Source organism: Sus scrofa, chromosome 6 (assembly GCF_054392235.1).
Source record: "Sus scrofa isolate SSC_HxYL_T2T_F1_AM1 chromosome 6, Sscrofa_HxYL_maternal_Yorkshire_Landrace_v2.0, whole genome shotgun sequence".
NCBI classification, from domain to species: domain Eukaryota; kingdom Metazoa; phylum Chordata; class Mammalia; order Artiodactyla; family Suidae; genus Sus; species Sus scrofa.
In genome coordinates this window covers 56,389,024-56,411,346 of record NC_139388.1, presented here as the reverse complement: position 1 = coordinate 56,411,346, position 22,323 = coordinate 56,389,024, and the positions used below count along the sequence as shown (strand labels likewise).

At 53.8% G+C, this 22,323-nt stretch overlaps 2 protein-coding genes and 1 long non-coding RNA gene across 29 annotated transcripts in view; 1 reads left to right on the top strand and 2 right to left on the bottom strand.

The window, feature by feature from the left end:
* The window catches only part of HIF3A (hypoxia inducible factor 3 subunit alpha), a 33,430-nt gene extending 22,249 nt beyond the window's left edge, over nucleotides 1-11,181 (bottom strand). For 21 of the 27 annotated variants that reach the window (XR_014806398.1, XR_014806399.1, XR_014806401.1 and 18 more), the window contains exons 1-6: nucleotides 11,120-11,181; nucleotides 4,909-5,099; nucleotides 4,241-4,386; nucleotides 1,735-1,819; nucleotides 1,298-1,410; nucleotides 596-810 (exon numbers count right to left, since the gene is read on the bottom strand). Coding sequence is in view for 8 of the 27 variants with exons in the window: in XM_021094603.2 (XP_020950262.1) it covers nucleotides 596-810; nucleotides 1,298-1,410; nucleotides 1,735-1,819; nucleotides 4,241-4,386; nucleotides 4,909-5,099; nucleotides 11,120-11,145 (776 nt within the window). In the remaining 19 variants the exon portion in view is untranslated. Of the gene's footprint in view, nucleotides 1-595; nucleotides 811-1,297; nucleotides 1,411-1,734; nucleotides 1,820-4,240; nucleotides 4,387-4,908; nucleotides 5,100-7,536; nucleotides 7,971-9,738; nucleotides 9,828-11,119 lie in introns of those variants that run through there. The other 6 variants (XR_002344705.2, XM_021094600.2, XM_021094601.2 and 3 more) reach the window with 2 other exon arrangements.
* A 5,140-nt stretch (nucleotides 11,182-16,321) lies between these two features.
* LOC146402396 (uncharacterized) lies at nucleotides 16,322-19,345 on the bottom strand. Its single transcript, XR_014806392.1, has 4 exons — nucleotides 19,257-19,345; nucleotides 18,138-18,282; nucleotides 16,944-17,153; nucleotides 16,322-16,863 (listed from the first exon to the last, which is right to left on the bottom strand). It is a non-coding gene; the product is annotated as an uncharacterized LOC146402396 (long non-coding RNA).
* A 728-nt stretch (nucleotides 19,346-20,073) lies between these two features.
* On the top strand, nucleotides 20,074-21,465 carry LOC146402395 (insulin growth factor-like family member 1). The gene is given in 4 exon segments (XM_084965672.1): nucleotides 20,074-20,088; nucleotides 21,024-21,066; nucleotides 21,179-21,271; nucleotides 21,274-21,465. Coding segments are annotated over 4 exon segments (306 nt in total). The 3' UTR covers nucleotides 21,429-21,465.
* The last annotated feature ends 858 nt before the right edge of the window (nucleotides 21,466-22,323 follow it).

Below are 22,323 nucleotides of genomic sequence, written 5' to 3'. Positions count from 1 at the left end.
GGATCTCGCATTGCTGTGGCTCTGGCGTAGGCTGGCAGCTACAGCTCCAATTTGACCCCTAGCCTGGGAACCTCCATATGCCGCGGGAGCGGCCCAAGAAATGGCAAAAAGACATAAATAAATAAATAAATAAATAAATAAATAAATAAATAAATAAATAAATAAAAATAGTATTTTAAAAAATAAAAAAATAAAAATAAAAAATAAAAAAGTAATCATGATGATAATGATTTCTTAAAAAGAGGCACTTCAAGAGTGCCTCATTCTAGACAACTGAGTGCTCAGAACACCTGTTCCAAGTAGGTTGTGTTAGCTCCATAGGGTGGATGAGGAAAGGAGCACAGAGAAGTGAAGTCACTTGGCCAAGGGTGAACAGCCGGTATTTAATCCCACCATCTGAACCCAAACAAGAAGACTCACAGAAAATTCAGAGACAGAGACAGATTGAGTCAGAGAGACAGTAACAGACCTGAGGGAGAAGCTGGGGAGTAGGAGAGTGGCTGGTGAGTGAACTTGGGCAGAAAGGAAGAAGAGGCTCCGGGCTGGCGGGCGGGTGGGTGGGTAGGGGATGGGTGGGCCCCAGGCTCCTGCCCACCTCTCGTCACAATAGGTGAACTTCATGTCCAGGCTGTGGCGGCTGAGGAAGGCCCCCCGGCCCAGCGGAGGCTCCAGGCTGTCAGGGTGGGGGATGGCTTCACAGATGAGCACCAGGCATTGCAGGGGGGGCTCCAGGTTGGGGCCGGGGCTCCCAGCGGGGGAAGTCTGCGAAGGGGGCTTGTAGGCCCTCATGTGTCCAGAACAGTGCAGTACCTGAGGGTAGGGAAGGCGGTGATGCCCCTGGACCTGAGGCTACCCGAGGGGCTGGAAGGTACGTCCCTGTGGGCCCCTCCCCTCAGGGAGCTGAGGTGGAGAAGGGACCCAGCTTTGGGAACTCTGAGGACCCCCAGACCTCAACTCCCTAGAGACCCGACCTAAGGAGGTTCTAACAACCTCCAGATTCTAAGACTCAAGGAGCTCTAAGGACACCGGGTTTCAACCCCATGGAGACGCCAGGCCCGGGATGCTGAGGACCCCCGCCCCAGGCCCACGGAGACCAGATTCAGAAAAGATACAAAGACACCTCCCCCCCAGATCCCCAACCTCCTAGGTACCCAAAGGAGGCGTTAGAGCCAGCCTGAGAACGCCCCCACTGCATCCCTGCCCAGGGAACCCCCAGACGCCCACCCACTGTTGGAATTTCAGGGCTCAGGCCCAGCCCCAGCACCCCTCACCCTCCTCCAGGCCAGGCCCCACGCACCTTCCAGGTGGCCGCCTTGAGGTTGAGGGTGCGCCCGCGGCTGGTGAGCGTGCTCTTCATGCGCAAGGAGAAGCACCGCTCGGTGGGGGCCTCCGGCTTCTTTTTGGACAGGCCTGAGGGGGCCACAGGGGTGCCGGGAGGAGCAGGTCACCGGGCAGCTGGGGGCAGAGCCCGGTTCCCTCTAGCACCCTGGTTACTAAGCTCTCCCCAGCCTCACCCCCCAAATGGAGACCTGGAACCAGAGAGGCTCTCCCAGGGGTGGTCGTGCTCCTTCAGGCCCCCAGGCTGGGGCCGTGTCCCCATAGACCCTTAGACAGGGCCACGTCCTCGTCTTCCCATTTTTCTCAGGCCAGTGTTCCAGAGGGGGAGGGGGCATGCCGAGGGAAGAATGAAGCCTGTTTCTGAAATGTGGGGACAGAGGCCTCCAGGGAACTCACTCTGCCGGGGAGTCAGAGCGTCCTGAAGCTCCTCTTGGTCACAGGGATGGATAAAATCGAAGATACTGTGTCCGATCAGCTCAAGCTGGGAGGGGGGAAACAGGAGGGTGTCTTGCAGGAAAAGCTTTTTTTTTTTTTTTTTGCTTTTTAAGGGGTCAAATCAGAGCTACAGCTGCTGGCCTACACCACAGCTCACAGCAACGCCGGATCCCCAACCTACTGAGTAAGGCTGGGGATCGAACCTGTGCCCTCATGATGCTAGTCAGGTTTGTTAACTGCTGGACCATGACTAGGAACTCCTAGTGTTTTTTTTTTTTTTTTTTTTTTGGTCTTTTGTCCTTTTAGGGCCGCACCCATGGCACATGGAGGTTCCCAGGCTAGGGGTCCAATCGGAGCTGTAGTCGCCGGCCTATACCACAGCCACGCCAGATCCGAGCCACATCTGCGACCTACACCACAGCTCACGGCAACGCCAGATCCTTAACCCACTGAGCAAGGCCAGGGATCGAACCTGCAACCTCATGGTTCCTAGTTGGATTTGTTAACCACTGAGCCATGACAGGAACAACCAGGAAAAGCATTTTCATCAGGGCCTTGACCCATCTCCTTCCCACCTAGTCGCCCTGCCCTCATTCATGACCCTGGATGTCTCCCCCAGTCTCCTTATTCACTCATTCATTCATTCATTCATTCCTTTCTTCAGCCTGCTAGTTGCTGGGTACTCTTCCAAATGGTATGGGCACAGCAGTGACTACAAAAAACAAAATCCCTGCCTCTCAGAGCTTACTGGCTTGTGGGGGAGATAGCCAATGAACAAATACAAAGAAAACAACGCACTGCATCAAACAATATACTAAATGATGCGACGGAAATGAAAGCAGGGCAAGAAGAGGAAGTGATAGAGATGCTATCTTAGGGGCAGAAGTCAGGGACTGTGTCTTGAGGAAGTGACATTTACACAAATTGCTGAACAAAGCCAGTGAGGTGGCCCTGTGGCTCTCTGGAGTAGTGTGTCCTAGAAAGAGGGAACGGCAAGTGCAAAGGCCCTGTGGTGAGACTCCAGTCAAATCCCACTTGTTTGGCAAGCCAAAGACCCAACTCCTTGTTTCGGTTCAGGAAAATGAGCCTGGCGCTGGGAGGGGATGGATAAGTGAAAGGGAACCTCCAGAGCTCCCAGCCCTGAGCCGATGCTGGCTAGGGGAGGAGTGCAAGGGCCCTCACCTGACAGTACCTCTTTTTTTTTTGTCTTCTATCTTTTTCAGGGCGGCACCCGCGGGATATGGAGGTTCCCAGGCTAGGGGTCGAATCGGAGCTGTAGCTGCCAGCCTACACCACAGGCACAGCAACGCCAGATCTGAGCTGCGTCTGCGACCTACACCACAGTTCACGGCAACACCGGATCCTTAACCCACTGAGCGAGGCCAGGGATCAAACCCTCATCCTCATGGATACTAGTCCGGCTCAGTAACTACTGAGCCATGATGGGAACTCCTGACAGTAGCTCTTGTAGCTCAGACTGACAGAGAAACTGGTACCAAGTGGGATAACCAGGCGGGGGAAAGGAACGGATGCCAACTGTGGATGTGAGCTGGGCGGAAGGCTGGCAGCCCTTCCAGGTGCTCGCTGTAAGGAGCAGCTGGAAGTGGTTCTACTCCCCACATGTCTCTTGTTTGTCTTCTCATCCCCAGGTCGCTACCCCTGTTCCTCTTCTCCCACCTGGGGCCCTGCATCCTCCTCCTTATGGATTTTCCAGCCTCTAGTCTCACTCCCTCCAATTCCTATCTCTGTGCAGCACCTAGAGGGATCTTTCATACAGTATAAATCAGGTTCTTCCTTTCTGACACAACCTCTCCCGTGCTTAATAATCCTTCCATGGCTCCCCAGTACCCTGGAGATAAACCTTCTATTCTGGTCCTAAATGATGACCTGTCTAGCCTTTTTTTCTCTCACTTTTCCCCACTGCCTCTACATCTAGATTGTATAAATGCCTTTCTTTCCCCAAAATGCTCAGGTGGGAGTTTGTTTTTTTTGTTCTTGTTTTTTTGGCATGTGGACATTCCCAGGCCAGGGATCGAACCTGCACCACAGCAGTGACCAGAGCCACTGCAGTGACCATGCTGGATCCTTAACCTGCTGTGCCACAGAGAATGCTGAAAATGCTGTTTTGGCTCACCTCTGTGTCTTTGCATATTCTGTTCCTCAGCCACGTACAAGGCCAGTCTTCTCTGGCCCCATCCATGCCCCCCGGCTAAGTCCTTCAGGTTCTAGCTCAGATGCCTTCTCCTCCAGGAAGCCCTCAATTCCGTCCCAGAAGGGGTCAGGTACCACCTTCCACGCCAGGCTTGTACAGCCCCCAGGCTGCCCCGCCCCAGCCTTGCGCATTCCACATCTTCCTGTCTGATGACATATTTGTCTCCCCACTGTGCTGTGTCAAAACAGGGCTAAGGAGATTGTGGTCACCTCTGCATCCCTGCATTTCCTGCTCAGAGCCGGCAGCTCCTCTTACCTGACTGAGGCCCAGGTGTTTGCTGACATTCTCCGACAGGTAAGCCATGTCTCCCTCGGCGGTGAGCACCATAACGAAACCCTCCAGGGCCTTCAGGTAGCAGGCGTCCAATGGTTCGCCCCCTGCTCCAACCTGGTTCCACTCCCCTGGTGTCCCGGCCAGGGTCATGGGGCATCTCTAGTCAGCCGTGAGCCCGTCCTGGCTAGCCACCCTCTCCCTCCCTCACTCAGAGGAACTTAGAGTTACTCCCAGGGGAGCGGGGCACGTCCCAGTGGCTTGGAGTCCCAAGAAGAGGGTGGGACCACCACAGACCGGAATTCTAAGGGAGCAGGGCCTCCGGGGTGGGGGTGGGGCAGAATTCCAAGGAGGTAGGGATCTTCCAAAGGAAAACCCTTGGGAGTTCGCGGGCCTCCCGTTCCCTGGTGGAACTCCCCAGGGGCGCATTCCAAGGGGCGAGGCCTCGCAAATGAGAGACTGCGGGGCTTTCTAGGAAACGGGGCTCCGATGGGCCCATAACTCGAAGGGGGCGGGGCCTCTGCAGGGCTGTCGATTCCAGAGGGGCGGGGCCTTGTCGGAATAGGGCTTCCCAGAGGAGGAGCCTCCCTGGGGAAGTACCTTTTCGGGGGCAGGGCCTCGCCGAGGGGGGACTTCCCAGGGGCGGGGCTCACCTGCGGCGCAGAGGCGGTGCATGCGCAGGTAGCTGATGGTGAGGCGCATGATGGAGGCCTTGTCCAGGTGGGCGCTGACCCCACGCGCGAAGGGCAGCGTGTGTGCCAGCTGGTACAGCACCTCGGTCTCCTGGCTGCGCCGGCTGCGGGCCGCATCCCGGGACTTCTCCTTGCGCAGCTCGGTGCTCGACCTGAGGGCATGGGCAGAGTTCACTGGCGGCGCCCCGGAAGGGACTTGGATGGGACAAGCGCATGGGGTGCTGCCACATGGGCCTTGGGCTTACAGAGGGCAGGGCCGAGACTGTGAGGGCCTCGCTGTGTGGCCCTGGTGAGTTCCCAGAGTTCTCAGGGCCTGGCTGGGTTATACCGTGGAGTGGCTTTTATCTGTCCCCGCGCTAGCCCATGCTGCCCTCTGGCGCCTCACTTCTCTCCAAGGCTGCCCAGGGCCGCTCTGTCCCCTCCCTGACTTATCTGCTGTTTATTCCCCGCGCTTGGGGCGACTGGGGAACAGGGAGGCCTCCTGCTAGAAGGAGGGTGGCAGAGCTGGCCAGGAGCCAGGGAAGAGAGCGCGCATGAAGAAGATGCCTACAGCCCCCGCAGGTCCCCACCGCTGCAGCCTCCCAAAACCCCCTCTCCTGCCCTTTCCCCTCCTCATCTGAGCAGAGTTCTCAGAATCTTGGCGCACAGATCTCAAAGTCCAACCACCCACCATCAGGGGCCCTGCCAGGGTGACACAGCTAACCAACCCCAGGGTCTGTCCAGCCAACGGCTAACCACTCATTCCTTCCCTTTAATCCACTTCAAATGCCAGGATTCTGCCTTTGGGGTTGGAAGCAGTGGATGAGTATCGTATTTTCAGAAATATCTGCCACTTATCCAGCTTCTACTATTGTGTCAGAGCCTGTGCCAAATGTGTAACTTACATTAACCCCTTTAGCTCTGACACCCCTAGAAGCAGGGTAATAAAATTATCCTCACTAAAGAGATGAAACTCAGGAATTCCCATCATGGCTCAGTGGTTAACAAATCCAACTAGGAACCATGAGGTTGAGGGTTCGATCCCTGCCCTTGCTCAGTGGTTTAAGGATCCAGCGTTGCCATGAGCTGTGGTGTAGGTCGCAGACTCAGCTCGGATCCTGCATTGCTGTGGCCCTGGCGTAGGCCAGTGGCTACAGCTCTGATTCGACTCCTAGCCTGGGAACCTCCATATGCCATGGAAGTGGCCCAAGAAAATGGCAAAAAGACCAAAAAAAAAAAAAAAAAAGAGATGACACTCAGAGAGGGAGAGTGCTTGGGCATAAGCAGTGAAGCCCAGGTCTGAACACTGGTATGCCTGAACCCTTCACTTCCTTTTTTTTTTTTTGGTCTTTTTAGGGCCGCGCCCTCGGCATGTGGAAGTTCCCAGGCTAGGGATCAAATCAGAGCTACAGTTGCTGGCCTACACCACAGCCACAGCAACGAAGGATCTGAGCCACATCCAGAACCTACACTGCAGCTCAAGGCAACACAGGATTCTTAACCCACTGAGCGAGGATAGGGATCGAACCTGCATCCTCATGGACACTAGTTGGGTTTGTTACTGATCAGCCACAGTGAGAACTCCTGAACCCTTCGCTTTCCTCAGTTGTATGTCCCTGAGTTTATCTCCAGGTTTCAGTACATCTCCCTGTTTCTGCCACTGTCTTAAAAGTTAAATTCCAGGAGTTCCCGTCGTGGCGCAGTGGTTAACAAATCCAACTAGGAACCATGAGGTTGCGGGTTTGATTCCTGGCCTTGCTCAGTGGGTTAAGGATCTGGCGTTGCCATGAGCTGTGGTGTTCCAGGCTCCGACTGGACCCCTAGCCTGGGAACTTCCATATGCCGTGGAAGTGGCCCTAGAAAAGGCAAAAAGACAAAAAAGAAAAAAAAAAAGTTAAATTCCAGGTCTGTCTGAATCCAAACTCTATAGTTTTGACAAAAAAATTATAGCATGTATTGCATATAATATAGTATATGTAATCTTCTCTATACTTATGATATTGATAAAACAATTAATAAGCAGCTATAATTTTCTAGGTATTTATGTGTCTGGCATTGCATTAAGTAAGTGCTCAGCCTCCAGATACTCATTCAATCCCAAGAGAACACCAGGCAAAGGGCACTTTAAACCTCCATTTCAGGAGTTCTCATTGTGGCTCTATGGGTTAAGAACCCAACACAGTGTCCGTGAGGATTCGGGTTCAATCCCTGGCCTCAGTGGGCTAAGGATCCAGCTTGCATCCAGCATTGCTGTGGCTATGGCGTAGGCTGGCAGCTGCAGCTCTGATTTGACCCCTAGCTCAGAAACGTCCAAATGCTCCAGGTGTGGCCTTAAAAAATAAATAAAAACAAAAATGCTCCAAAAAAAAAACAAAAACAAAAACTGAGGCTCCGAGAAGTGAAGTCCTTTGCCCCCAAAGTCACAAAGCCATTAACTGGCAGAGCTGGGATTTGAACTCAGACAGTGAGGTTCCAAACCCTTCATTTTTCTAATTCCTTCCCTGTGACACCACACGCCCCCCCCACACACACACACATCCCAAACAAAACTCTAGGAGGGAAAGCTGCCCCTTCCTAAGAGCCAGAGGCTACTTCTGGCACCAGACTCACTCCTTGTCCTCCCCAGCAGGAGACCTCCGGGCCCACCCAGAGGCTTGGTCCGGGGAGAGGAGGGGACTCTCCTTTCTCCGCAGACAGATGAGGAAAAAACTGTTCCTTGCAACTGGGTGGGAGGCATAGAAGGGGCCAGGCTGGGGGAGGCATGGAGGGAGCCAGCAATTGCCCTCACCCTCTCCCGCCTGGCTGGCGGGGGGCAGGGGCCTCCAGTCCTGCTCCGCCCAGAGGACATTCCGTCCTCCTGTCCCGTTCTGCTCCAGCCCTGTTTGTCTTCCTGCCCAGAGGGTGGGGGTGGGTGGGCCTCCCTGAGCTGGGGGCCCAGGCCCAGGGAACAGGGGGTGGGAAGAGGAATGGGGTGGGGGTGGGGTTGGCCCCCCACCTCCTGGGCAGCTGGGCTCTATAATCCTCTCCATGGCCCAGTGCCTGCTCCCTCCATAGAAGGAGTAGCTAGTGGCTGCGGAGGGACCCTCCTTCTAGCTCCCAGCCAGTTCTCCAGAGGTTCTTCTGACAGGAAGTGTGGGCCTCTTGCTTGCCTCACAGATGATCTAGCCTTTCTCTTTAAACAGAGTAGTGGCTGGTTCCTCCAGTTCGAGGGTTCCAATCTCCACTCTGGCACTTACTTATTAGCTGTGTGACTTCAGACAAGTTGCACAGCCTCTCTGAGCCTAATAACCACACAAACTCACAGGGTTGTTGTCAAGGTTCAGTGAATATACATTAAAGGCTTGGTACCAGGCCTGGCCATTGGCTAGTGCTGTATAAAGCTTTTGTCCACATCAGGTGTGGAAGGTTTAGGAGCCTCCTAGGCACTAGAGAAACCCTTGGGCTTCCGTGGTAACCCCACAGGGTGTGTGTGTGTGTGATTGTGAAAAGAAGACTAAATCATAGTGACAGCAATAATAAGGAACGCTCTGCTGTACTGGACACTTGCGAGCTTGGAGACCCCATTAAATCCTTGGAGTAACTCTATGAACCAGGAAAGGCGAGCTCCCTTTTATAGAGTCAGAAACGGAGGCTCTAAGCACTGGCATTAATCCGGCCCAAAGAACCTAGGTAGTCATCCTGGGGCCCTCGGCCAATGTGCAACAACGCTCACCGCGTCTGTCGGTCCCACCACGTACCTGCTTCTGCCCAGAACTTGGTTTGACTTGTGCACAGTTTACTGCCCACCTCTGAGGTGGCCCACCCCTAAGATCCGTCCCCTCACTGCTCCTTATCTTGCTCTGGTGCAGGGGCCGAGGTCGGGGGGCATAACCCTCACTGCCCAGGCTAGGAAACTGACTGAGCCTCAAAGGGCAATCGCCCGCACAAAGCCGCACAGCCAGGAAGTGGGTGAGCGGCGATGTGAACCCTGACTTTGGGCCTGTGTTCTTAAATGCCATGCCTTGGTGGGCGTGCCACTCGAAGGACCCCTGTCCTGCCCCTTCTCTGCCCAGTGGTCCCAGTCCTTTCCCCTTGTCCCACCCCACTGCCTCCGGATTTCCCCAGCTGGCCACTCTCCACAGCTGGCTCCCTGCCGGCCCTGGTCCAGCCCCTTGGCACTCTGCCCAGGTTGGGACGTGCAGCTGGAACCCTGCCACCCTTCCTCTGTGTTCCAGCAGAGAACAGGGGGCGGGGCCAGGCTGGGAGGCCCCACGGTAGGGTCTGGGAACGGGGACAGAGGCCTGGTGCCCCCCCAACCCCAGCCAAGAGAGGGAGAAGCCCACTTCTTCCCCACCCTGAAGAACTTGCCCCCAGGAGCAAAGGCACGGAGAAAGCGGGACACCCTCCCTCACATTCAGCGCTGCCCCTGGACCTCTCTCTTCTGACACTCAGCTGGATATTGGGGGTCTTACAGAGAGTGCAGAAGTTGGGGGGGTGTTTAGGTTGAAATCCATGCAGAGATGCCTCTTGGATTGCCCTGAGGTGATCTGAGAGACCCAAGGGGCCAGAGCCAGAGTCTGGATTTGAGAAGGGACTTGGGGTTGGGGGGAGTCTCTCTACCCCTGACTCTGTTAATTCCCAAGGACATGGTAATCCAGGGAGGGGCCTGTGCCCGAGGTCCTATGTTCTCCAGGAACCCTCTGACCTGGGGACGCCTGGGGCTGAGTGCCCATCAGGGATCCCCCGAGAAGCATCCTTGCCTGAGGTGGGGTGGCATAAGGCCACGCTGGAAGAAGGGATGGGGGTAAGGGAGTATGGGGGGGCCCCACTCACCATCACCCAGACCCTGTTTGGCCTACGTGCCATCCTGGGGGTGCAGGAGGGGATGGAGTGTGTCCGGGATCGGGGTGCGAGTTATGAATGGGAGGTGCGTGGGCTCGGATGACACCACAGGAAAGGGCTGGCCTTGGATGGGGAGGGGGGCGCGCCCCAGCTCAGCTAAGAGGGGCCCCCACCCGACCAGGAGGGGGTGCTGGAAGGGGCTGGGCCAGGGCTGGCCCAGAAAGGGTGGGATAGAGTTCCCTGGCAGGCCCAGAGCCAGAGACTGGAATAGAATTGGTGGTGGGGGGGAATAGATGTGGGGTTAGAAAACATGGAAGTGTGGACGGATCCAATCAGACCTGCAAAGCCAGGGAGGAGGGGAAGGGGTGAGGCTTCCTGGACGCCTCAGATTAGATGGGGGAAACCTAAGGGTCAGGGACATTTTCCCGGGTCCCATGAAAACATGACCAGAGAGGACCCCTTGACAGTGGCCCTAGAGCACCAGTCTGTGCTGCCCCAGCAGATCTGCACCTGCTGGCGAGGGAACACAGAAACCCACCCCCTGCTCAGGGTGACCCCACCTGGGCCCGTGGCAAGGGGCGCTCCCATCACAGCTGGACCTGAATCAGGCTGGGCACCTCTCTGGGGTCTTCCCAAAATAAGGCTTGGGTGCCCCTTCCCAGCCTCTCAGGGACTACGTGGGGGTGGATGAGTGAGATAAGAGATTGGACCTTGATAACTGGGTCAGGTTGTTTTCCTGGTATTAAAGGGGTGACCCCACCTTCCAAAGGATACAAAAAGGCCCCTGGGAAGGGTCCCAGGTGGCTTCTGAAAGGTGACCCCCTCTGCCTAGTTCTAGGGAACCTAAGGTTTGGAAGACTATGTCAGGGAGGGTCCAATTAAAGGGGATTTCGCTTCCTAGAGACTATATCTGGGAAGGCTCAATTTGGAGACACCTCGTATCCCCTAGGATCCCACGGGTCTGGTGGCAACGAACAACTTCACTTCTGGGGGGTCAGGGGCCAGATGGTCAATATGCGGACGGAAAATACCTCCTGCAGAAACCGGGAACTGCTCAAACGCAACCACCCCCAACTCTGTGGGGACCCCGAGTTTCACCCCCTACGAGGAGGGGAAGCGAACCCGGAGCAGCAGGAAATCAAGGATTAGACCCCGAAGTCGCCCTAGGCTAGAGGGGCGTGGCAGCAGGGGACTTGGGGAAATGCCCCCACCCGGCAATCCCTTAGGGTGGAGGGGGAGGCGGGGATGTACCTCCAACCGCGCGTCCGAGGGCGCCCTAGGCTCGCACTCACGTCTTCCCCACCCGGCTCAGGGGGTCGCTGCAAGAAGAGCCCCCCAATTCCTAACATTCCTGCCCCCCAAGGCCCAGTACCTTGCGCGCTGTAGCCCCAGCGCCATGGCTCGCCACTCGCCGCTCTGGAGCCCTTCGAGGCCCCCAGCCCCCTCCCCTGGCCCGCGAGCCCCCTCCCCAGCTCCGCCCCCCGACGCGCGGTTGGCTGCGCCGCGCCAGGCCCGCGGCTCTAATTGGGCGAGCGGCCTGTCACTTCCAAGAAAGAGGCGGGACCAGAGACGAAGACTTGGAACTCCGGAGTGTGTGTATATGGGGGGGCGGGTACCATGGAATACACACACCCCCCGCCAGCCACACCCGTGGCCGCGGACTTCTCGGCAGTGTATCCCTCACCACGCACGGGCCGAGGGCCGAGACTTCTGGCCCAGGCTCTCTCGCCAAGTTCGGACACCAATACTCTTCGGAATCCACCAAGTTCACTCTGTTCCTTACACCCCAGGCCCCGCCCTCTGACTCCCACTCCCATCCCTCTATTTCCCACCCCGGCTGGGCCCCTCCGACCTCCCAGCCCAACCCCTCAGTAGCCCAGTTCTGCCTCCTTTAGCTTCTCTTCCCAGTCCGCTGAGACCCCCCGCTTTTCTCCTCCGCCCCCAACTCCCCGCCCCAGCCCAGCTCTACAATCCCCGCCCCCTCTACCCCCAGCGTTCCCTCTTCGTCCCCGGCCCCTTCCTTCCACCCTCATCTCTCCTCTGGTGCCCACTCCCTCCGGCCCCAGCTCCTCCGGTCTGGCACCCTCTGTACCCCAGCCCCACCTCCTTGCCTCTCCCTTTTCAGGTTCCCATTGTGTTGAGTGATTAACTTTATGTCAAGTAAACATGTCAAAGTTAATCACAGCCACTTTTAAGAAGAGCAGAGAAATGCTGACTTTCTATCAGCGAAGTAAGAAGTGAAAGGCACAATGTCACCAAGGAGTGGCCAAAGGATTACAACTGGATAAGAAGCAGGAGGGTGTGTGTGTGTGTGTGTGTGTGTGTGTGTGTGTGTGTGTGGTGTGTGGTGTGTGGGTGTGTGTGTGGGTGTGTGTAGTGGGGCACTTATCCAAAGAGGATCAATATTCTCTCTTTTTTTTTTGGCTGCACCTGTGGCACATGGAAGTTCTGGGACCAGGGATGGAACCCCTGCTGGCATTCCGACCTGCGCCACAGCTGCAGCAACGCTAGATCCTTAACTCTCTGTGTCACATGGGAACTTCCAAAGACTTCTGCATCAGTATTCTGGATGCAGTTTGGGGCACGGAAGAGGACACTCTAGCAGAGTCTGTGGTTGTTGCCCACCCTGGCATCCTACTCAGTTTTCTTTGGGGAAACCACTTCTCTCCCCTCTCATTCTATTTAATTTGAAGATGGCTGGCCATACCCCTCCCCTCACCAGCTCCAGGGACTAGACCTCTTCAGGTTATTCTCTTCCCCTGATCACAGGGATTGGTTCCAGGAAGGCATGTGCCCTAACCTGGTCCAGTGAGAAGCAACCCTGAGACATTTGCTGCAACTACCACGAAAGAGGTTCTCTTTCTGCTGGAGTTGCCAAGCGGGTGGGATATGTGACTGGGGCTGATATGAATGAGAGGCTTGAATTAGAAAGGGCTGCAGGGAAGCAGTGTCCTATCCAAAGAAGCAGGGATTATCTGAGTCCTACCAGATAGGCAATCTGAGGATTTCCAGTGCCCGAGGCAAACTGGCGCTTGTTAAACAAATCTTAAAACAGAACTAAAAGTTTTATACATGGATGCATGAAGCATCTATGATGTAGGTTAGCGTTAAACTTCACTTGGTGGTCCGTGGAAGCAAAGGCAATATGGAAAATGTGTTTGTTGAAATGGTTTTGAGCTCTTACTAGAAGGATATGTTCTGTTTGTCTCAAGAGACAAATTTTGGTCCCAGAGCAGAAGTTTAGGGCAGAATTTGTCATTAGTAAAATGTAGATGAGTTCCTGGGTGGCACAGAGGGTTAAGGATCTGGTGTTGTCACTGCCATGGCTCAGGGTGCAGCTGTGGCTCAAGTTTGATCCCTGGCCCCAGAACTTCTGCATGCTGTGTGTGTGGCCAAAAAATAAAATAAATAAAATAAAATAATATAAAATAAGATAAAATATAGAGTGATCCGAGCCACCAGGAACTTTGGGAGCTTAATGGAGTCACCTCACCCAGGCTGTGGGGGTGTTGAGATTTCCTAAGGAGGTGACATGTAAATGGAGACTTGAAGGATGAATAGGAGTGAAGAAGGTAAAGAGGGCGGGAGAGAAAAGTATTCCTGGCAGAGGGAAGAGAATACAATGGCTCAGAGGCAAAAAACAGTTCCCGCTGTGGCACAGTGGGTTAAAAACCTGACTGCAGGAGTTCCTGTTGTGGCTCAGTGGGTTAAGAACCTAACAGAGTGTCCGTGAGAATGAGGGTTCAATCCCCCACCTTGTTCAGTCAGTTAAGGATCCAGCGTTGCTGTGAGCTGTGGTGTAGGTCGAAGATGAGGCTCAGATCCCAAGTTGCTGTGGCTGTGGCATAAGCCCTAGCCCTAGCCCAGGGAATTTCCATATGCTGCAGGTACAGCCATAAAATAAATAAACACATACACACACAAAGAATTTGACTGCAGTGGTTCTGGTCTCTATGGTGACCAAGGGTTCTATCCATGGCCTGACCCAGTGGGTTTAAGGATCCGGTGTTGCTCCAGATGCGGCATAGGCTGCAGAGCTGCGGCTCGGATTCAGTCCCTGGCCCTGCAATTTCCATATGCCATGGGTGTGGCCACAGAAAAAAAAAAGTCTTGGTACTTTGAGATACCTGAGAATTACCTATGGTTACAACATGGTGTGTAAAGAGAGGAGGCAGAGGTGGTTGCGGAGTGGTGCAAGCAGGTGAGATCAAACTAGGTCCGAACACCATTAAAGAAGGCTGGGCAATGTCCTGGGAGCCCTGGGGAGCCATGGCAGAGTTTTGAGCAGGACAGGAACACGATGTGCGCCTTATAAAGATTCCTCTGGTTACTGTACAAAGAATGGATAACACAGGTGAGACTGGAGGTCAGAGAACAGGAAGAGGGCTGGGGTGCAGACCTGCGTGTAAAGAAGAGATGTCTGGGCCAAGGAAGGGGCCAAGGGGGTAGAGGAGAGGTGACAGAGTGACAGATATTGAGACTCATGCATATATTAATATATTAATATATCGATATGGATAAACACACTGAGGGACACCCATACAATGAATACTATCAGTAAGAAAAAGGAATGAATTATGATACACATACAATATGGATGAATCTCAGAATTATTATGCAGAATGAAAGAAGGCAGACACAAAAGAGAATGCAATGTGACATCAATTCTAAGACGTGCCAGAACGTGCAAGGCTCATCTATGGTGGGGGAAAAAAAATCAGCACAGTAGTTCTTTTTTTTTTTTTTTTTTGGCTTTTTAGGGCCATACGCATGGCATATGGAGGTTCCCAGGCTGGGAGTCGAATCAGAGCTACAGCTGCTGGCCACAGTCACAGCAATGTGGGATCCGAGCTGCATCTTCCACCTACACCACAGCTCATGGCAATGCCAGATCCTTAACCCACTGAGTGAAGCCAGGGATCAAACCTGCAACCTCATGGTTCCTAGTCAGATTTGTTTCCACTGTGCCACCATGGGAATTCCTTTTTTTTTTTTTTTCTACGACCTTGGCATGCAGAAGTTCTCGTGCCAAGGATCAATCCCATACCACCCTAGTGAGAATACTGGATCCTTAACCACTAGGCCACCAGGGAACTCCCTCAATTAGGTCTGAATGAAGTCCTCTTTCCTCTCAGGTTAGAAAGACCTGGAAGTTCCCTGGTTTACAAAACAAAGCATCCTAACAGGATTTATTTTGCTTACAAATCTGCAGTCTGGGCAGGGCTCAGTGGGGACAGCTCATCTCTCCTCCACATGGCATCAGCTGGGGCAGCTTATAGACTGTGGGCTGGAATGATCTGAGGGGGGGCTGTGGCTGGACTGTCTACATGGGACCTTCCCACATGGCTGCTTGGGCTTCCTTACAGCATGGTGGCTGGTCACAAGGGTGAGGGAGCGGGAGTGAGGAGATGGCACAGGCACACCATGTCTCCTTTAAGACCTAGCCTTGGGAGTCATGCAGTGTCACTCCCTCCTCATTCTTTTCATCAAGGCAGTCACGCCTCCCGGCCCAAGGGAAGGAAACACACTCCACTTCCTGATGGGAAAGCTCAAGATTCCACAGGGAAGAACACGTGGACCTGGAAATATGACTGTGGCCACTTTGAAGAAATATCTGCCACACTCTTCATGGGATGTTGTCTTGGAGCTCTGCCTATGAGCGGGGCCATGGCAGTGGAGTCTTAGGTTTTGGGATATGGGGGGGGGGGATGCTTTTTATCAACAGAGAAACAGGGTTCAGCAATAACGCCCGAAGAACAATGTGCACACACAATCTGACACGTCAGCGGTTCTGGCCACTGTCTGCCGCGCGTCTGCTCATTCACCACTGCGTGACTCGCCTTCCCTGCTGCCCAAGACTGTGGGGAATGACTCCTAACCTCTCAATAGCTGCCTCCTGTGATCTGATTTTATCTCCGCTCTCCCTTCCCTTGACGCTGACTCCTCATCATACCGGTTTATAAAGGTCAACTGGCATTCCTGGAACACTGCCAGGGGCAGAAACTCCCTCCAAAACTTGAGCCAAGGCCAAGCTGGAATTAGGTGATGGAAGTAAATAGGACAAGCCCTAAGCCTTAGGCCCGGGTTCAGTGCCAAGTGCTGTTCCTGCTCTTATTGGAACCTCATGACAGCTCCCTTAGGCGAGCTCCCTTATTTTCCTGTAGGTTAGTGGTTGTGACCCATGGTTCTAGAACCAGCCAGCCTGGATTCAAATTTTGGCTCCATCACTTGCCAGCTGTGTGACCTTGGGCATGTGATTCAGAGAGTCATTTCTGAAAAATGCATTTAATAAAAAAATACTATCCCCAGAGTTCTCACTGTGCCTCAGCAGGTTAAGAACCTGACATAGTGTCCATGAGGATGTGGGTTCCATCCCCGGCCTCACTCAGTGGGTAAGGATCCAGTTGCCACATCTTGTGGCTTGGGTTGCAGATGAGGCTGGGATCCTGCACTGCTGTGGCTGTGGCGTAAGCCGGCAGCTGCAGCTCTGATTTGACCCCTAGCCTGGGAACCTCCACATGCCACAGGAATATATATCCCTAAAAGAAAATAATAATAATACCCCGTGTGGTAGGTTGGATTATTGTTTCCAAATCTCCAGCCAAGGGGCTTCATCCTGGAGGTTGGATACACAAGGCTGAGAGAGGCACTTTCACTGTCCACATGTCCACAGGCACATGTGTCCATGTGCATGTTGATGTCAGACACGTAAGTGACATGTAACAGGCTGCCATTAACGCAAAATGCAGCATGAACACGCGGGTCCTGACAAATACACGTCTGCACATACCATGATCAAGAGCTATGCCTGAGTCTTAGGTGTACCTTGATGTCAGCCTGCTTGTTGGTGTCAGCACATGGAAGCATGTTGCATGCAGGGACAATGACATGGGTACATAACTGGGTTCTGTAATAAAGGCACCTGTCACCAATAAAACATGTGAAACTCACACACACGTCTCTAGCCACACGCAGGGAAAAGTCTCTTGCACGTCACGGTTCCCTGTGCAGACGCTGATGTATCTGTTGGTGCAGGTGCACGCGACTGCCCCGCCACAGTGTGATAGAGCCTGCGGTTCAAGTCCCCCGCTCGCGTGCTCAGTTCTCTGGCGCCCCCTGCAGGAAAATCTCTGGCTCGACTCTGGGAGGCCGGGAGGCCCCTCCCAGCGCCCGGAGTCCCGCCCCCTCGCGCTCACATCCCTCTCTCAGGGTTCAGTAAGTCTGTAGATGGGGCCCGTCCTGGGAGATGCGTGTAAATCTGTAAGGCTTTGGTGGCCGGGGCCAGGGAATCCACATTCTTGCGATGCACTGCGCAGCCCAGACCAGGAAGGGTTTCCTGGGTCCTGCGGGAGTCCGCGGGCGCAGGAAGCATCTGTTAACAGCTCAGGCCACAGCCGCTCCCATTTCTACAATAAACAGCAAGAGTGCAAGAATTTTGCACTATTTTAATGTACTCTGAATTTCCCAGGAGCTGCATGTGAATCAAGGAATGATCATACCCGGGAGTTCCCGTCGTAGCGCAGTGGTTAACGAATCTGACTAGGAACCATGAGGTTACGGGTTCGGTCCCTGCCCTTGCTCAGTGGGTTAAAGATCCAGTGTTGTCCGTGAGCTGTGGTGTAGGTTGCAGACGCGGCTCGGATCCCGCATTGCTGTGGCTCTGGCATAGGCCGGCGGCTACAGCTCCGATTTGACCCCTAGCCTGGGAACCACCATATGCCGCAGGAGCGGCCCAAGAAATAGCAAAAAAAAAAAAAAAAAAAAAAGGAATGATCATACCCGAAAGAGGGCAGAAGTGATCCTGGGAGTGTTGGCCATGTCACAGAATCATAGCACCCACGTCAGTCTCTTTACGGCACTGGAATCCCAGACTATCTAGCCTGTTACAGTCTTTTTTTGGCTTCTCTCTCTCTCTCCTCTCTCTCATTTTTGACCGCATCTGCAGTGTGCAGGAGTTACTGGGTGAGGGATTGAACCTGAGCCACAGCAGTGACAATTCTGTTTCCGTAACCACTAGGCCACCAGGGATCTGTGTGACTTCTCTCTTAATAGACATATGAATTTTTTTTTCTTTTTACGGCCCCACACGCGGTATATGGAAGTTCCCAGGCTAGGGGTCGAATCAGAGCTACAGCTGCCAGCCTACACCACAGTCACAGCAACACAGGATCCCAGCCGCGTCTACAACCGACACCACAGCTCACGGCAATGCTGGATCCTTCACCCACTGAGCGAGGCCAGGGATTGAACCCGCAACCTCATGGTTTCTAGTCGGATTCATTTCCACTGCGCCATGATGGGAATTCCGACATATGAACATACTTATTTAGCGCTCATTTCAAAGTGTCAACTATAATGAAAGATATTTGACTGAATCTTGTCTTATTTACCTTAAATCTAAACTTACAACCCGTCAGCAGCAGGAATATTTGGTCCTGTAATGTCTGTGAACATTGGCCCTAATGGAACACTTCATAGGTATCATAAATTGCAGGCTCGCCCTCAGTCATCCACAATTCCATGATCCAAATAGCTCTGAAAAGGAGAGATTGTTGTCTGGCATACTTGATGGCGAAACATGACCTGACACAGGCTATTCAAATAAATTTGAATATAAATATTTAAATCTGTGTTTATCTCACTGTGGTGTGAAAAGCCCACATTTCACCAAGGAAATATTGATCTTCTTGATTCCAGGAGCCACCCTGAACCCAGCGGGGCTGACCTCATATTCATATACACATGCCGTCTCCCTAAAATCCAAATACCTCCTTAATTCTTTGTTTGTTTGTTTTTTCCTTTTGAGGGCCGCACCTGCAGCATAGGGTGTTCCCAGGCTAAGGGTCGAATTGGAGCTGCATCTGTGACCTACCCCACAGCTCCCCTTGCTGTGGCTATGGTGGCTGTGGCATAGGCCGGGAGCTGCATTCGACCCTAGCCTGCAGCCCTAAAAAGGAAAAATAAACAAAAATAAAAAATGCTGGCATTCCCGTCATGGCTCAGCAGTTAATGAATCTGACTGGCATCCAGGAGGACACAGGTTCGATCCCTGGCCTTTCTCAGTGGTTTAAGGATCCAGCATTTCCATGAGCTGTGGTGTAGGTCGCAGACGGGGCTTGGATTCTGTGTGCCTGTGACTGCTCCAATTCAGCCCCTACCCTGGGACCTTCCATGTGCTGTGGGTGTGGCCCTCAAAGCAAAAAAAAGAGGGGTTCAACTTGAGCTGATTATCTCCATTTTACAGGGAAGGAAACTGAGGCTCAGAGGGGTAAAGCCAACTTCCAAACAGGAAACCGGACATGTGGACATCAGTGTCTACACCACATCCACCCCCAGAACTGGGCTGGTGAGGACCCCTCTGCCTTCACCCGGGGGACCCCCAGAATGTGCATGGGGACAACTTTTCGAGCTGACCTGGCTATTCCCCCAAATCCTCTGCTCCTGCTGGGTCTGGACACTGATGCACTTCCTGCCTTACCGTGAAGGAATCTCTCCACTGGGTCACTCACATGGCTTCTGTCCGGAAGGGGAGCATTTCAAGAGGAGCTTGCGTCTGGGCCTGGGCTCCACAGAGAGGACCAGCACTGGAGGCTCCACTGGGGAAGCAGAGACACAGAAGGCAGGGATTTTCCAAGTGCAGGAAACGGGGTGCAGCTGCCCTACAGATGTGACCAGTCACCCTTCCAAGCTCTGGAGAGTAACTTGTCCTTGCTGGGGGGCAGTCTAGTGTCTCCCCGCCCCAAGAGATGGATTCTTGCAGGATCTGGGAGAAGGACTTTCTAGTCTGCACTGCACAGAGCGACCTGCAGAACTGAGCCCACAGCATCCCTCAGGCAAGTGGATGCTCCCCTTCTGTCTTCACATGCAGATCCCAAGGCAGTGCTTCTCAGACAAAAAAAATTACACATCCATCTCCCGCTAAACATGCATGCTAAGTGTCAAAGCCTTGAGAATCTACTGGTGGGGGTGGAATTCCCCCCACGGACAAGGAATATTGATAGTGACATTGACAATAGCAACTCCAACTGTGATTCTTTGTCTTTCTCTTCCTCTCTTTTCAGGAACTCCATGAAAATTGTGACTTTGGGGAGTTCCCTGGTGGCTCAGTGGATTAAGGATCAGGCGTTGTCACTGTAGCAGCTTGGGTCACTGCTGCCGTGTGGGTTCCATCACCGACCTAGGAACCTCTGCCTGCAGCTGTCACAGCCAAAAAAAAGATTAAGAATGTTCGAGAGCGATGGACTCCACGTCTGAAAGCTGTTCCTGCCCCAAGGGCCCAGCGTGTCTCTGCAGGCCAGGCAGGAAAGCTGGAGAGCTGATGACATCATGAGCTTATTTCTGGTAGGGGGCAAAAAAGCACCAGCTGGGATGTGCCAAACTTCCACTGACTCCACTGCAGCCACCCCAGAGCCATGACTCCAAGACGCTGCATCCTGGGTAAGAAGGACCCAACCCCAACTCCCCGGCAGCCCATCTTCAGTCTCAGCCACAGCCTCATCCTTACCTCAGCCTAATCCTCCTCCCAGCCCCGAGCCAGACAAGTGACTCCATCATAGCCACACCTTTTCCACATGCCCACGCTCAGCCCCATCCGCATCCCTGACCCAGTTCCCCCACACATGCCCAATGCCATGCATATCCCAGGTTCCCACTCCAAACCCGATCTTCTAGATTTTTTTTTTTTTTTTTTTTTTTGTCTTTTTAGGGCAGTGGGTGCTGCATATGGAAATTCCCAGGATAGGGGTCAAATCAGAGCTGCAGCTGCCGGCCACAGCCACACTAGATCTGAGCCATGTCTGCGACCTATAACACAGCTCAAGGCAACACTGGATCCTTTAACTCACTGAGTGAGGCCATGGATCAAACCCACATCTTCATGGATACTAGTTGGGTTCATTACCACTGACAGGAACTCCCCAATCTTCTAGATTTTAACATAGGTCACATTCACAACACGACACCAGTGTCAGCTCAGCCCCTTTAGAGCCGGACCCCAGCTGAACCTCCTACTCTAAACTCTTCCCTCCCAGGAAACACCCACATTCCTCAGAACCCGAAACCCATTTCTTCTAAGAGCACCGCCGGCATCCCCTCCACTTCCAGGGATCCGTAATTACTCGACACCTGAACAGATTTGCCGCTAACATGTCCCTGAGCCTCGGTCAGGACAGATGCCCCTCAGACCCTCCCCTCTTCCAGGCAGGGCTCCCTGGGGTGGACCAGAGGCCGTCCCATCAGTGTCACCTCATTCCATTCCTCTCCCGCCGCTGTCTCAGCCACTCTGCATCCTCTTGCTCCTCTGCTCACACGGAGCCCCAGGTGAGACCAGGAGGGACATAGGTGCTTAGGGGTCGGGGGCAGCTCCTAGAAGACCCAGCCTAGGGCTTTGCCTGCCCTGCCACCTGGGCCACACCAGCTCTGTTTCCTCCAGTGTCCCCCGTGCGCCCTCACCTGATGCTGTGCCAGCCGCGCGGGAGCTCCTGGGACAAGTTCTACAACCCGCTGCAGCACTGTTGCTATGACAACACAGGACCCGGAAGTGTGGCAACCGCACCTGCAGAGTCAGCTTTGAGCAGTGCTGCCCATGGTCAGTGAAGAGGCCCCAGGAATCCTTCGTGACGAAGGTGAAAGGTCAAAATTGGAGTTCCCGTCGTGGCGCAGTGGTTAATGAATCCGACTAGGAACCATGAGGTTGCGGATTCGGTCCCTGCCCTTGCTCAGTGGGTTAACGATCCGGCGTTGCCGTGAGCTGTGGTGTAGGTTGCAGACACGGCTCGGATCCCACGTTGCTGTGGCTCTGGCGTAGGCTGGTGGCTACAGCTCCAATTCGACCCCTAGCCTGGGAACTTCCATATGCCGCGGGAGCGGCCCAAGAAATAGCAAAAAGCCAAAAAAAAAAAAAAAAAAAAAAAGAAAGGTCAAAATTGTTACCTGACCCCATCCTTGGATGACAGGGTTTGTCACAGGTGGGGTTCTGTCCCTTCCATCCAAAGGATGAGGGGGTGAGGGGCAGTGGGCAAGGTCTGGATGCCTCTTCATTCTAGGATTAAACACCCCCCCAGGGCTTTTCTCAGTGTCCTTCTTCTGTCCCTGTCCACCTCCTCTAGTCACCCCACCGCTCTCTTTTTCTCTGCTGCTTCTTTCTCCTTTCATTTTTATTTCTCTCGCATCCTTTGTTGTCCATCTTGCATCTTTCTCTTCCACTCCTCTGCCCATGATCTGCTTATCCCTCCACCCCTGTCCATCCCCTTCTTGCTCTCTCTCTCTGTCTCCCTCTTCAGTGTCAGCTGACAGGGAATCAGGGTACCAGAAAGTGGCTGGATGCTGCTTCCTGGATAAGCCTGGTGAGAGGGATGTGGTGGTGCCATAGAAGTGGGAGGTGGAATGAGCATCTGGGGACAAGGACACTCAGACTCGGTCTTCCCCCTCCTTGACATGCACCCCAAATCTGTCCTGAGTAGGATGACCGGTCCCCTTTCTGGGACCATGGACGATCACGAGAGATTATTTGCCATTGGAGGTGCCATGAGCCCTGACCTCTTCCAGTCACCCCATGGCCAATATCATGAGACACAG